Raw genomic sequence first — 16,640 nt, 5'->3', positions numbered from 1 at the left:
CTACCTTGGATAGATTTATTGAAGTTCTAAGAGGAAATGAGATGTTATTTCTGAATCTAGATCTCCCCCTAGAATATCCCTATATGTATATCCAGGAACTTATCCCTAAAAAGCTTTCCATTTTAAAATTTGTTTCTACTCTTAGGAAAAAAATACTTGATATCAGATTTAATGACTCTAAATCACTTTTTGTGTAAATTTCTTGGAGATTAAGGTTATATCTTAATTTATATTTATCCCATTCAGATTTTCCAGCATACCTTTACTATCTAGATAGCACATTTTTGCCCAGAAAATTTTTGCTAATAAATAAATGAGTGAATGAATGAGGTGCTATTTATTGGTAGATACCTTACTTCTTCCACCAATTTCTGGCTCCAAATAAAAATAATTTTCAGATATAATTCATGGAACACATCATAACTGCAGTTAGTTAGGGGATACATGTTGTTGTTGGAAGAAAAAGGCTGTGTTTTGGACTGAGATTTGCAAAGAAAAGATTAAAGACAAAAATCTACAGTCACACACACTAAACAAGACTTTAAAACACACGTATTCTTGGAGGTTATACAGAGGGACTAGACAAGGAAGTAAAAGATATTAATTTATTTTAGTGAATGATAGAAGATGTGTTTGACAAGAACATAGGAACCAGAGAAAGGGAGCGAAAGCTACACAAACACTGAGCAGTAACTATGCATTTTGTCTGTTTCCTTTTCTCCAGGCTGTTCCAGTGTGCCTTCCCTTGAACCTTGACAAAAACTATGAGTTACTTTACTTGGCAGAGCAGTTTGTAGGGGTTGTTTTATATTTAAAATTTCGTTTGCCAGATGTCACCAGGTGAGGTATCAATGTCAATAATAATTTCTAGAGTTAAGCAGGTCAGCACAGAAGAAAAGAAGTGACTGAAAAGATTTGAAATGTATGAAATTGCATTATCAATCAGATAATTTAGGTATATTATCAATCAGATGATTTGTGGAATCGTAAAGGTCACTTGCTCTTTCACACATGTAATTTTCATGCTTGAACCATTTTGGGTCATTCTGGGCCAAGCTTCTCCAATGATCATTTTACCTTAATCCGTCATTCTTCCCTTTCTAGTGAATACATATTTACTAAGAAGCTGCGAAAGTAGATTTAATGTAATGGTGAAATTTTCATTCTTCCTTATACATGTTCTACAAACTAAGTAATGAGAAAATACTCTTAAGTATTGCTTTTAGAATATAGCTATATTCATAAATATTAAGGAAATTTCACAAGCTTGCTTAAGTGGTATTTAAAGAAATGCATCACATGATTTTAGAGACTCTGAGCCCTTTGTCTGCTATTCCTGCAGTTAGGTTGACTTTAGGGAAGGTGTTTTTGAGTCATGGTTCTACTGTAATTACCAAATTTTCTCAGAGCCATATATTGTTGGAACTAGAAAAAAGAAATTGGAATTTGGTTGGAATAATGGGAAGGAAACATATTTGAGCCTGATTACAGAGTCCAAATTTTAAAATATTTTAGTTAGATAAACAGGCATATTTAGAATTTAATTTGTTAGCTATATGAGTGATTATTCATTAAATAATTCAACTAAATTCATAGAAACCTTATCATTAAGAAACACTGAAATTTATTCCAAGATTCACTGATGTAATTGTGCTCTTTCAACACTCCCATTTCCCCAAGACCTGGTGTTCCCCTTTAACATCGCAGTGCAAATAATATTTTCTAGTGGTAGAGATTGGAGACAACCCTTCCTTGCTGTGATAATAATGAGAATGAGAGAGAAAAAAGTTAATTATTGCATATCTTCAGGCTCTTTCAGGGGTATTCATTTCCCACTGACAATTCACAATAGTTTGGGCTCCAACATTGACTCAAATTGGCCAAATAATAATTTTTTTCCACTGTTTATTTGTTTATTATTTATTTCGGTTAAGCTTTTTATTGAAGTATAATATATGTATAGAAATGTACATGTATCTTAAATGTACAGCTTGATGAATTTTTATAAATCGCCACCTGTGTAACCAACACAAAGAACAGCTAACACTTTTTTGTTTTTTCTCTTTTTTTGCAAATTCCTTCAGCTCTGTTTCCCATGGTCAAATACTTCCTTACTCAAAAGTTAACAAATTCACTCTTTTATTCATGCTGCAATACTTCTGAAAAAGAATGAACTGTTCCCCAATGTAATGAATCCATATGCTGATGTATTCCAGACAGAAAACATGTGGAACACAACTCTCTGAATTACTGGTTTAGCACGATTTTACAAAGAGAAGGAAGTTGTCTCCATAACAGGATCAACTTCTGGAAGATCCTGAGCATAGACGGATTTGGGTTTTGGCAAGATAATGCATGCTTCACATCAGCAAGATGTGATGATTATGAAACAGAACCGAAGTTCTTATTCCAAGCAAAATGTTTTATTTTTTTAATATAATCTGAGTTCAGTACATTCCTACCACATTGTTATCTGTCCAGCATGCTTTACTCTACATTTACCTCTTTACCATATTTCCTTGGAATTCTAAAGACTAAGAAGTTTATTCTATCACCTTTCCTTTGTTCCATTTGAAGTAGATCTGTGCCCCGTTGCAAACAGTGCCTCTATTGCTGTTACTATTAGATGTGGAGATAAGAGTATGGGATTCTTTCTTACCTTACTTAGCAATTATCTGAAGTCCTGACTTTTTAACTTAAAATACCTTTATCTTAGATGACTAATAGTTATACAACTATTTTTCCTATTCCATTTGTCTTTTTTGAATCATTTTGATTTGCTGGTCCCTTGGAAACTTTATGCTGATTCTCATTAAAGTGTCCTGAGGGCACTGACTCAGTACATGTTATTTTCAATCCAGCATCCTCAGACTTTTCCTCCTCTGTAATAGCTCCATATGTGTCTGGAGTCTTGATAGCAACAGGCATTGCCAGAGCTCAGACACCCCCAAACGCATGGCTACACTGTATCTTTAAATTCTCCTTCCACGTACTCTAGTATAGTGATTTGTGCAATTAGATCACTGATTGGAGAGCTTTCGAAATCAAGCTAACAGATACATTTTAAAGTTTTTGACTTTACCTTCCTTACCACACATGAAGGTGTAATTATGTCTGCAATCATCCAGATGAAATCATAGGGAAAATATACTTTTTGATGGATTAACCAATCATGAAATTGTAACATCTTTTACTAATTACTTATGGATACAGCGGGGAAAAAAATAATGTCAGATTATATAGTGTATAAAAGGTTCCAGGAGAGATACAATATGCCTAATATTTGTACATGTGTATTAATTCCAGCATTTGAAAGAGTGCTTTCAAAACAAATACCAAAAAAAGATGAAAAATTACCAAAGCATCTGTTGACTGGGAAAAAAACTTCCAAGAATAAGCAAAACAATACAGTAACTTGATTTTAAACACACATGGAGTCAGAGATAATACATGAGCAGTGTAATTCTGCCTTTCTCTTTTATTAATTGCAGGGAAAGAAATAAATAGTTGACTCTTTCAACATGTTGTTGTTTGCCAGTATAAGAAAAAAAAGAATAATACATTGAGCCTTCCATATTTCTCATTATTAAGGCTGTCTCTTTTCCTATTGTTTAGATTTTCAGCCGAATTTGATTTCCGAACATATGATTCAGAAGGTGTTATCCTGTATGCAGAATCTCTTGATCACTCAGCTTGGTTCCTGATTGCACTTCGTGATGGAAAGATTGAAATTCAGTTTAAAAATGAATATACAACCCAAATCACAACAGGCGGCAAAGTTATTAATAATGGTCTATGGAATATGGTATGTTTTACAGATTTCGTGAATAATCCTCCCAATTTGATGCCGTTTGTATAAAATCATTAATAATTTACTTTTATAGTGATACCAAACCAAAATGGGGCTGAGTTTATCTGATGTTGTATATAGTATATTCTATGCACTGTAAATCCCTGAAATGGCCTGAGAAATGGTACCCTCTCTTGATGTACTTAGGATTTCCTGTAACTAAAGTTGTTTTCAGTTATTTGAACTACTCTGTCTTTAACTTTTCGCCTTTTTTTAGTGGCTGTCATTGGGTGAACAGGGGTGCCTCTCTTATAGGAATTATTAGCAGGCATAACAGTTTATGCAAAGACTCCACTGATCAAGGACTACACTGGATAGCCTCTAATATTTTTTAAATGAAAAAGAAATACACACAGTAACAAAATCAAAAAGTTAATTCAATTTTAAATCTTAGCATATGGGTAAATAATCGATTTGTATAAACAGTATATACTGGCCAGTACCACTCAGAGTGCTTAGAAACTAGCATTTTTAGATGATCCCTAAAAATGAGTCTTTATTTTAATAATCAAGAACAACCCTTTAATCAACTGGATTAAATGGAGCTTTTCTTGGAGAAGGGATTACTACTAGTCAATAGTGGGGAGAATTCTTTTCTGCAATGGAGTCATTGCTACTCTCAGCTGAGAGATCAGTTTCACCTTAGAATGTGGTACCCGAAAGAGACGCTTTCTTTGCCTGTGGGACCTGTGAGAAGTCCACATTGAGAAGCCATGTGATGTCATCGCTAAATCATGTCGTTCCTTTGTTTACCCACTCATGCACTCATATATTCAATAACTTTTAGTGAGCACTTTTAAAGTGCTAAGTTCCTGCACCTCACAGTCTAGTAGCTGATGCTGCCTTAAGAACTGATACAGTGTAATGTGAAATACATTACAGTAGAGGTAGTAATAAAAGTACAGTTGAGCACAGATGTGGTTCACCAAAAAGAGGGCTATCTGTCCTTTGGCAGCCATAGATTTTGGCCTCCTAACTCTAAAAGCATAGTATCTGCACAGGAGCAGATGCAACTGTCAGAGCAATCACTAAAATTCTCTGGCTTCTCCTGATGACCTCATCAGTGTAGCTTTGCTACTCCATCTTTCCTACAACATCTACATATAGAGTATTTGATGCATAAGCTATTTCTCCAGTGTGCTGAAGAAAACATTTTACTGCCTAATGTCCCCAAATCACCTATCTAAAATCACTTTTTCATTAAAAGAGAGTAAACACAGAATTTTTTTTCCAATGAGTTTATATAAATTGAAAATACAGCTGTTTGAAGGAGAATTTAGATAAACTTCTAGGTAGGATGTTATATATAAGAAGCAAGCCAGACTGAGGTCCTGGAGGCAAAGTAAGAACACCTTTCAAGGAGGGAATAGTCATTAAGGTAAAATGATGCCGGTTGGCAGTGTTAAGGACAGAACATTGACCAACTTTAAATCTGTAAATGTTCCCAAATTTATTTCTCTGTAGAACACAGTTTTTCTCTTGTAGTGGTGCTTTAATATGCCTATTGTTTGGCTTCCATTACTGACTAGTAAGTGAGGAGTTTGCATTTTGAGTGCTACAGTTTTACATGAGGAGACTCCGGCAATGGTTCTTCGAATTGCCTTTTTGGGAGGATTTTTTTTTACTGTTGTTTACCATCACTTCCAACCTTTTTTAAAAACCCAAACTGCTTTCAAAATTGGAAAAACCCAATTTAGTTTTGTGTATTGTGCTTTCTTATGACTTCAATTACTTTTGAATTTTGAAATAAAATATAATTTGCGTGTAATGAACAGAATACTGGATGTATTGATTTCTCAATTCATATTAAGAATTTATTTACATTATTGATTCCATATGTGTACCATCAGACAATTGGAAAACAAGAACACTTAAAAGTTTTTTAAGATTTTGTAGAGTAACCCACTTGTTTTTTTAACTGTTAATTTTATGGCATCCTGGGGTTGAACTTTAAAATATGATGTTCATTTAATTTTCAATCAAACACATTTTTAAAACACATTTTTATCACCTTTATAATAATTTGACATTTCAAATGGATTGGAACAAATTAATAATTACATTATAATGATTACTTTGAAAAATCATTTGCTGGGATAATAACATGATTTTTCAATATTAGTGTTTCAAATGACACGCTGTGATGTCTGATTGTTTGATGATTTTTGTCTCTTTAATTGCAGGTCTCTGTGGAAGAATTAGAATACAGTATTAGTGTAAAAATAGCTAAAGAAGCCGTGATGAATATAAATAAACCCCAAAACCTTTTTAAGCTTACAAATGGATTTCTAGAAACCAAAGTATACTTTGCAGGATTACCTCGGAAAGTGGAGAATGCACTCATTAGACCGGTAATGATTCAAGCTTATATCATTTGTCATGGATGAATTCCTTCCGTCTGGAATAGATTTGAAGATGTGTTTTTCTGAAAGTCAAAAGAAGTTATTTTGTTGAATATACCAACTGTGACAAGTTGTATTGGGCATGGAAAAATACCACGAGTGACGCTTGAAATTATATTAAGGAAATGAGAAAATGAATGTAGTGTTTTTGAGCCCCTTTAAATCCCCAACATTACTTGCTTGAGAAGTAGATTTTTTAAATTCTCAAGCAACAAATCAATGTTAACATCATAATAGTTCATACTCAGCCATTACACATATAAATACGTATAATTAAGTCCAAAAATGCATTATTTTGTAGAAGCCAGTCAGAAATTTTCTTAGGTCTGTTTTAGGACTTAAATTTAGGAGATAAGAGTAGCACATAAGGTGGAACTTAAAAACAACCTTTGCTGGGAGTATAACCGCAGCCTGTCGTAGATTGAAGTTAGATACAATAGACGACTTTCTGAACATGATGTTTGTCTAATCACTGTGGAGTAGGTTTCATGAAGGAGACTAATCACTATACTTGAAGAGTTTTAAAAATTTCTTTTGAAGTCATGGGCCCGCCAATTACACTTGCTGCTTTTACTTAAATATTTACCATTTTATACCCATCTTTCACTCATGGTGATTCACAGTTACTTTAACTTCTAAAATATTTCTGTGATATAAAACCTGAATTCAAGTTAACCCACGTCAGAGTGAATACACTTATCCTTTGAAATTGATAAATCAAGACATTTTAAAAGTAAAATAAATTATTCAAAAAGAACCAACTATTTATGAAATGGCTACTACATGTCTTGAGTCTGGCTGGATTCTTTGGTGGAGACTAAAGAATGCAAACACTTTGGTTCCTGAAGAGACTTAGTGGCTGATGGCAAAACAAACCTATGTTGTAAATGCAATGAAAGGAAAACAGGAAGCAGCTTAGAGCCCAGGGCCACAGTAGAAGCATATATGGAACTTGAGAGCAGAAAAGTTAACCCTTGGGTGATATGGGAGAGGAACATGGGGCTTGAGGTGTTAAAAAACCATTAGGAGCCCAGTGGAGGTCTGTGATGGCATAAGCTAACTTTTACTGAAAAAGACTGTCCATCTGAAGGACACCTTGAAGAAAATTTAGATAAAATTCAAAATATTTTAAATATTTTAAAATGTCATCAAAGAAAATGTTTTCCCTCTCACTGAAAACCCACAGCTATAATCTGTTAAGCCACTTATGAGTCTGACTTGTTTAAGTTTAAAATGCACTCCTTGACTTATATTTTAATATGTTAGATTAACCCTCGTCTGGATGGATGTATACGAGGCTGGAATTTGATGAATCAAGGAGCTTCGGGAGTAAAGGAAATTATTCAAGAAAAGCAAAATAAGCATTGTCTTGTCACTGTGGAGAAGGGTTCTTACTTTCCTGGTTCTGGAGTTGCTGAATTTAGCATCAATTATAGTAAGTGATTTTCCATTTTATCTCTCTTTTTTCATTAATGGCTAAATTTATTCGTTGACAAACAGCAATAATTCCTTCAGTAAACATTACTGAATTCTTACTATGTGCCAGCATAGTGTTAGGCATATTTGTACTGTTAAATACTTTTTATAAAATTTTTCCAGTATATTAGGGGGGAAAGTTTGTTGAATACGCCAAATAATATGTTAGTATTTAAAGATTATTGACACAAACTGATTAATTTTAGGCAAATGAGACTGACCTATTGTAAGGTTCACCAATTTCTCAGTTGTACTGAGTCTACTGACTAATGCGTCAAAAGAATTCATCTTCATTTCTAGCATTTCCATTTGATCCTTTCTTAAAATGTTCACCTCTGTTGAAATTTCCCATCTGTTCATACATGTTGTCCATCTTTTCCACCTGAGCCTTCAACTTGTTAATCATAATTATTTTAAATTCCCTGTCTGATAGTTCCAACTTCTGTGACACATCTAAGTCTGGTCGTGTTGATTGCTTTGTCTCTTGACTATATGTTGTTTTTTCTTGTCTCCTTCTGTATTGCATAATTTTTGGTTTAAAGAGGGGCATCTTATGTAGAACAGGAGAGTGGAGATAAATAGTATTTATGTCTGGAGATGAGCATACCTCTGCTTTTGCTAGGCCCTTAATGAAGGGGGTTGAATCAATCTAGTCAAGAGTTGAGCTGCTTAGGTTTTCTTGTTTCCATGACTACCCTTCACATTCCTTCAATATTACCTTGTGCTTAGGGTGGTGGCTGGTTTGCAGAGGATTTTTCTTAGTAGCTGATCCATCCTCTGCTTTAGGTATTTCTTTTATGAATACCTTTAGGTATTCAAGAAAGTGTCTCTCCAAGGTCTTGCCTCACCCCAGAAGGGTACTCTTACTTGTTCCTTGACATTTGCTAGTGTGGTAGAGGGGTCTGGGTGTCAGGGGAGCATTCATTCTCTAATGTTCTTGTGCAGATTCAGTCTTAGGCAGGTGTTGTATCCCTGGGTCTCAGGGGTGTGGACTTTTCGTCGTCCCCTCCCCGCCACCAGTGTAGGGGAGATATCTAATGATCAGGACCCAAGATAGTTTTCTACTCCTTCTCCATGGTAAATGGTTTTTTTTTTATTGTTTGTTTTGTTTTTCCTTGTTTCCTTTCTCTAATCTACAGGTGCCGTGGGTCGTCACATGTGTTCTAATTGCGAGAAGGTTTGTTGTCTTTTCCTCAATGCTTTAAGGCTTTTGTTGCATGGAGGAGACAGAGAAGGATCTGGGTGGGACTTTGTGCCTTTCCTGCAGGTTGCTGCTGCTCTCACCCAGGCCTGCGCTAGGAGGAAAGCTTTCTCTGGTCTCTTTTTCTGCCCCCAGTTTTTCTACTGAGCACCCAGTAAGGTCTGTGAGGAATATCCTGTGAATAGGTACTAATTTCCCACGAGTCTGCAGTTCCCAGGGCTTCTATACTCTCACACCAGCCCCCACTTGGACTTCAGCGATTTGTTAAAATTTTTACCTAAATTCTTCTTACCAAATTGTATGGTGTATGGTGTCTGTCTTGGGTAAGAGAGTACTCTCCTTCTCTCCTTGGAAGCACCTGTCTTTCTTTAGGTTTCTAGTTAGTTAGTTGCTCTGCAACCTCAGTTATTTGATAGTTGAAGAAAAGTTGTGATGATGTAGATACTTGGTCTTCTGTTGTTGTTGTGACGGTGGGAGCAGTGCTCTTTTCAGTCTTCTATGGTCTAAGCTGGACACAAAATCTTGCCAGACTGAGCCCAGGTTTTTACCTTTATAAATAGTACTTCCTCGATGTCCTTGGACACGCATCCTTCAACCCTTATGTGATTAACTCTGTAGGAGAAAATCTTAGATTATCCATCAAAGGTTATACAAATGTATAATTCCTACTGTTTGATCAGATTCTCTCCCAAAGATGTTTTGTCAATGTATGTTTCTACCAGCAGAATAAGAAAGTTTATGCTTGAGATTTGTTTCCAGTCTGAGGTTTGAAAAATTAAATTTTGTAGTTTTAAATATTATCCCAATTTCTACTAAAGTCGAGTATCTCTGCATATATTTATTAGCTATTTGTATATCTTAATTATTTTATTGGGTTCTTTATCTTTTTCTGTTCTAGGAGTTCATTATTTGAGCTACTAACACTTTGTATTATAAATTTAATGTTAATCTGATATCTCTGCTTTAAGAAAAAATTATATTTCAAATGTGTTTATTTGCAGCCTAAAAAGGTACTACTATAGTTTTAAGGAAGAATCTTACACTAGTACTTTTTGTTTTCCCAACGTAAATTAATACAATGTCTTTAACTTCAGCTATATTCTATATATGGAGGATTTTTAAAAAATGTTTTAATTGGGTTGATGACTGAATATAGGAAAAAACTAGGCCCATAATAATTTGTTCAAAGGAAAAAAAATCTCTGAAAAGAAAATGAAAATCAGTTATATTGTATCTGAAAAAATACTTTCATAAGTAATTAGTTATTTCATGGATAACTTGAAAGTGATCTACTTTTAATTAATATTTAATGTTATATTGTAATTTCTTTACATTTGTGCGTTCATTTTAGTTTGAGTTTGTCAATATCTTGTAGTAAATTTACTTATTTCAAGATGATTATATATATATATATGTATATTCTTTTTTTTTCTCTTGGTTGGGAATTAGAGGATTGTAATGAAAAATGTAATAGCTTAGATGTGGCTAAATGGAAGAACATCTTGTCAAAGGAAAATTATTTTCTCCATTCACATTCACCCTTTCAATGTCTCTGAGTGGTATCTGGGCTATTGTTATATATTACTTCATATTAAATGAGGAAGACTGCATTCAGATTGTGAACTAATATTTTTAGGAATCAAACTATTTTAGAAACACATTAATTAAACAAATGTTCCTTGAGTGACTACTGTAGGCAATGGTGGTAGAGACATGCAGAGCTGCATGCTAGTGGAGCAGATAGTTAGCCTAGTAATCAGGACAGAGGATGTTAAGTGTTGTGAGGGGACTCACAAGAAGAAGAGCTCCTACTGGAATTTCAAAGTTAACTGTTGACTTCAGAGTGTTTCTCTACCATCACACTATCCAGCTCCCCCCATGTGTATAAATTGTGCTTTTCCTTCCCACTGCTCTAACCTCACCCCTTTACGGATGAGGGGTTGTGGGCTGGTGCTGGTAGCTATACCCAAATTTTCCCTCAGAAATATTAAAATAAATTTGTTGAACTTGCTTCTAAATGTGTACTTTAAAATAGGACCACTCTGAGATTTCAGCATTGTGAATATGCAAGGTAGAAGGAAGACCTGTTAATGAGCAAACAGGGAAAATTCATAATAATCCTTAACCCCACAATCCTGAATTCTATTTTAGGAAGAAGAACAGAAAGATGGGGCTCCACTTATGTGTCTCTTGTCTGCACTTAAAAAATTTTTCTTTTGTTTTGTTTTGCCTAGTTTATATAGATCATTGAGAAAGGAGAACTAGAATCTTTAGTTTTACACAAAAATGGCTTACTCAATGGCTTGAGTATTAATAAGATTGTAATAATTCCTCCTGGGGTGCACTTGAGGAGTACATTGATCCTGCTTCTGTTCTGTTGTTTAAACAGATAATATATCTGATGCTGAGGACTGGCAAGTAAACGTGTCCTTGAATATTCGCCCATCCACGGACACTGGTGTTATGTTCGCCTTGGTTTCTGGTGACACAGTGCCCTTTGCTTTGTCCTTGGTGGACTCCACCTCTGAAAACCTTCAGGTAACTTTAGTCTAAACCTTTATAATCCTTTTTTGCTTGTTTTTTAATCTGTAAAATGGATATATTAGCAGTTATTTACCTCTAAGATTAAATAACTTATGTAAAGTATTTGGCACAATCTCCAGCACATCATTAAGGACTCCATAAAAGTCCATTATTATGACTTTTCTCCTGGCTTATTTCCAAGGTCTGAACCATGAAGTAAAGGGGAGAAATTGAAAAGCCTATTGCATCTATAGCTAAGATTAGGCGGACTCAAACACAGGCTGCTTTGAGCCTTCCCAGAGTATGTGGAGATCCGCCCTTATTTAGAATCCTTGAGGTATCTTGGGAGTTAGTCTGTACTAACGAAATCGAAGTGAGTCTGATTACAATCCACTCTCAGATATTCAGTGCCTAATTATAACGCTTTCTGCTTTCTAGCACTCTTAATCTTTTTTCCCATGAGTAAATTAAGAAAGACTAGAGAAAACTAAAACCAGTCCACTTGGCTTCTTGCTGGCAATTCTGATTTGAAATTAGGAGGAAAAACAGGAAAAACTCTTGGATGAAAGGGAATATGAGAATTATCAGAAGATCTGTATTATTCAGCCTTCTGATAGAGGCTAGGAGTTCTGTCCATGTGTCATCTGCAGTGGATTCCAACAAGTTACAGCAAGAAGGTTGTGTTTGTGCCAAGGTTGGCTTGGATGCTCTCTGTAGCTTTTGGAAAGAGACATATAATTGAATAATGCCTGCAGTAATAAAAAGGGTGCTGTTTGCAATTTACAGGATGATTGTGGGGAGCTTCTGGTGGTTAAACACAAGCAACCTAAAAAGATCCTGCCGAGTTTTTATCCCCAATCCACCACAGAAGATTCCTACATTTGGATTTCAGCTTGTTGTTTGCTTGTTTGTCTTTTTTTAAACAAAATGGAAATCCTATCTTCAGCACTATGTTCATATGGTAGAGGACTTTAACACATACCATGTCTTTGATATTTATTTTATCTTTTCTGTGTTTGTTACTGTGACTTCTCTCTTTTGCTTGTCAGATTGCCTTCTCAAGATCTGTGTACAATGTTTCATAACATTATTCCACATACTGTTGATCATTCTGGAACATTTTCTCAGCTGACCATCTTTAGGACTTATAGTGAGTTCAGGAATATGGACATGTATAACACAGTAACAGATTTCCTCAAACAACCCATATTTGCCACGTATAGACTTCGCATAACATCGGTACCTTGGAGTCCTAAGTTGGCACTTCAGACTGTCTTTCTACCACCTCACAACCCCCATCCCCCTAGTTTAGATTTTATCTCTTACTTTTACATTTCCTCTAACACATATAAGCTATAAGCATAGATCACTCTCAACAAGTTAAGTAATTTTGAAAAGCAGTTTGAAAAGTTCAGCAAAATGAATACATTTTCTCTTTTGAGAAGCTTCTGGTAAGTACTCTGTAACTTACTGCCTGCAAACCCTGGTTTTTCTCTCCGGGCTTCTTCACTTGCTTTGTCCCAAGTCTACAGGATTGCTTGTATGGCACAAAAAACCCCTTCAGTCCTGCTGGTGTGTGTTTACTAAAGCACTTTAAATTTTCACATCTCCTCCCCGATAAAAAGTAATTCAGCTCCTTCCTTTTTCATGTATAAGTTTTGAAGTTAGGAAGGCTCATACACAGAAAAATAATGCTGAAGACACTACTTTAGGTTCTCATTGTTGGTAAAACAGCTGTTGGTTTATTGAGTTTTCAGAAGCCTCTACACATTTACATCTCAGCTAGACCTCGAGTTTGTAAAACTAATGTATATTCTAAAATTACGATTATTTTAATAATTAGTAATTTTTCATTTAAACTTGGAGGCTCTATCATACCTTTTCTTTTTCCTCACTGAAATTCACTTTTTGAATTTCAAAAACTCAAAAGTCACTCTTAATGGCATTACCATTAGTACTTGCTTATACTGAGTCTTTGCTCTGTTCTTCAGGATATCTTGGTATCTGTTGAGAATATGGTAATATCTCGGGTAGAGGCCCTAAGTCTGTGTTCCAGCCAGCAATCCCACCTGGAGTTCAGAGTCAGCAGAAACAACCTGGAGCTGTCGACTCCACTTAGAAAAGACGTTGTCTACTCTGAAGACCTCCTAGGACAACTTGCCATCCTGGACAAAGCAATGAAAGGAACAGTGGCCACTTACGTGGGTGGCCTTCCAGGTATCTGCTTACCTTCTCTTCAGTTTGAAAAAGTATGTTTTTAATCAAATTGATGGTATTTTCAGTATGTAATTTTAGTAAAAGGGCATCAGAAAGGAAGACAAAATTCCAATATCCATTATTCTTTTCCTGGGGACTTGTACTGACATTTCATTGGTACATTTTTGTTTAATTTTTTTAATGATGAACTGAAACTAAGTTTTGCTGCATTTGAGCACTCTAGCCAGAAAGGATTTATTATTTCATTTCATCCTCACAATAGTCTTGTGAGTTCAATATCTATTCCCCAGTTCATCCATCATTCACCCAATATTTATTAAGACCCTTTGTCCCAGTCACTAGAGACACAGTAATAAACCAGCAGATGTGATCCCTGCTGTGAGGCTTTTACAGTCTAGTAACATAGGCAGACACTAAACAACTGAGTGTGATATCTTCTATGAAGGAAAATATGGGTTGCTCTTAGAGCCTGAAACTGGGGACATGATCTGTTTGTGGGAGCCAGGAACAAGCTCTCTGAGGAAAAGACTAAGATATAAATCTGATATTAGAAGGATTAAATAAAGTTAACCAAGTGATGGGGTGGGGATTGGAGTCAGTACTCAAGTAAAATGGTCCATGTGTGGGCAGGATGGGAAGGGTTCACACATTGAGGACCATATAGAAGATCATTATGGTGAGAGCATGTTGAGCAGGCAGATGGCAGTGCAGGATGAGGCTGGGAACTGAGAGAGGGGGTTGTAGACCTGGTTTAGGGTCCTGAGTCTTATTATAAGAGCCACAAGAATTATTAAAGAGTTTTAGATAAGGAAGTGGTATACCAATATTATAGTTTTAAAAATCCCCCCTGCATAATGGACGGAGATGGACAGGTGGAGACAAAAGTGAATGAAGTGAGTTGGGGGCTACTAAAATAGACCACGTGGAGACGCAGTAATAATAACAGCAGCAACAACTATACTACCATCAACTGGTGTGTAATAAACAGTCTGGGCATTGTTCAGAGTGCTTCAAATGTATCAGCTCGATTTTCAAAAGAGTCCTGTGAGATAAGTATTATTATTACCCCCATTTTACAGATGAGGAAGTGAGGAGGCTGCTGGAGTAGGGTGATGGCAGTGGAGATGGTGTACAGTGAATAGATTGGGGATGTATGTGAGAAACAAAATTAATAAGATTTAATGATTGACAGGCAGGTATAGGGATCTCATAGGTATCTGGCACAAGCAGTTGTGTGGGTGGAGATTGCATTTACCAAGATGAGAAAAACTGGAGAAAAAGCAGGTTTATCTTTAACTTAATATTGGAAAATATGAAGTTGGCATCAACATTTTACTCTAAATGGCAAAAAAAATTGAGGCAGAAAGTTTTTAGAAGTATTTTCAAATACCATTTGCAAATTATTCTCATCGTGAGAATTCTAAGTTTGATGTCTGGACTTCTAGTAACCTTAACTATATCACTGTAACTGCTCAGGATCTTAATTTCCCATATATGGAAATTTTATCTTGGTTTTTGGGAAATATAGGAGTAAATAGGCTCTAAATTTTAGATATAAATGATAGATAGATAGACGATAGAGTTAAGGTAGCATGGTTAATTATTAGGAAATATAAGTACAGTTGAAATGAATGAATTCTCTAATGAAGTCCACCTACTAACTTATTCACAAGTTAGTTGAATGCAATTTTAGGAAATAAAACAAACAATGAAAGAGTTCAAAAGAAGTAAAACTACCCAAATTTCAGTGGTTCCAGGACTTTGGCAACAGCGCTGAGGACTGACTTCAGGCAAGATGTGTTTAGAAAAAGAGTGAGGAAAAATTGAGGGGAACTGAAAATTGAAATCTTAAGAGTGTAAACTATGAGATGGGTAAATTATTAATTGATATGCAAAATAGGCATGTTCAATTGCATGTTATGAATTAAAAATTAGGGGAAATTGATGATTCTCAGGATTTTTATAGTAGTGGCATAATCTATGATGCTCAGATCAGCTTGAAAAGGTTTCTTAAAAAATGCTATGAGCACATAGAAAAGTATGGACTTTATTCACTGTCTTGGAAAGTTAGAGGCGGAAAATTTGAAGTATATATATTTTTGCATAAGGTTCTAAAGAAGAAGAGTAAATGCTGAAAAATGTCCATGGGGAATTGAAATTCGCTAAGATGAGAGGCCAAAAAAGGAGGAAGCAGGTAGAGAGAGGGATGTTTTTAAGATGAACTGTAGTTCTTAGGATTCAAGGGTGTTACCTAAGTGTTGAGTTTGATAAAGAGGGTGATAGTGTCGAAAGGCCCAAAGGCCCTAAACCGTTCACTGAAGCACCAGGGAAATTCTTTTTTTAGAACACCAAAGGTTACATAAAAGTGAATTTCCTGTCATGACTTGCCACTGTATGCTCAGCAAGAAGCTATTTCTTTGGAAAGTATAGAAATATGTTTTTATTCCAGCAATAATAAAAGAGATATATGCATCATGACATTTTGAAAGATTCCTGAGGGGCCGGCCCCGGGGCGTAGCAGTGAAAGTTTGGCGCACTCCACTTCAGCGGCCCGGGTTTGTGGGTTTAGATCTTTGCTGTGGACTTACACTGCTCATCAGCCATGCTGTGGCAGAGACCCACATATAAAGCAGAGGAAGACTGGCACAGATGTTAGCTCAGGGTTAATCTTCCTCAGCAAAATAAATAAATAAAAAGATTCCCAAGTAGCTATAATTTGGTGTTGAAAAAATGATTTAACAATGCTTAAACTGTTGCTCAAATTTAAAGAGAAAATAATAAATTTGAACATCACAAGTAAGAATATGCTGTTTTCTACTTTTTTATTTATCTTAGATTTGGATGGAACTGACTGTGTTCATGAAATCAGAGGAACTCATGCTGAATTCAATGCCAAGCACAATAGCTTATATGCATAGGAGTCACTTAATGTAAATTTATTCGATAGAATTACATTATTAACTTTTCCTTT

General features: G+C 35.4%; 1 protein-coding gene across 1 annotated transcript in view; it reads left to right on the top strand.

Annotated features, from left to right (window-relative positions):
• PROS1 (protein S) overlaps window positions 1-16,640 on the top strand; it is a 57,983-nt gene that overhangs the window by 40,751 nt on the left and 592 nt on the right. The window contains exons 9-14 of the mRNA XM_058555627.1: window positions 725-840; window positions 3,616-3,805; window positions 6,034-6,201; window positions 7,519-7,687; window positions 11,319-11,467; window positions 13,444-13,669. Of these exons, the coding sequence (XP_058411610.1) occupies window positions 725-840; window positions 3,616-3,805; window positions 6,034-6,201; window positions 7,519-7,687; window positions 11,319-11,467; window positions 13,444-13,669 (1,018 nt within the window). The remainder of the gene's footprint in view (window positions 1-724; window positions 841-3,615; window positions 3,806-6,033; window positions 6,202-7,518; window positions 7,688-11,318; window positions 11,468-13,443; window positions 13,670-16,640) is intronic.

The sequence above is a fragment of the Diceros bicornis genome, chromosome 15 (genome assembly GCF_020826845.1).
Source record: "Diceros bicornis minor isolate mBicDic1 chromosome 15, mDicBic1.mat.cur, whole genome shotgun sequence".
NCBI lineage: Eukaryota > Metazoa > Chordata > Mammalia > Perissodactyla > Rhinocerotidae > Diceros > Diceros bicornis.
This window is presented reverse-complemented; position numbering and strand designations above follow the sequence as displayed.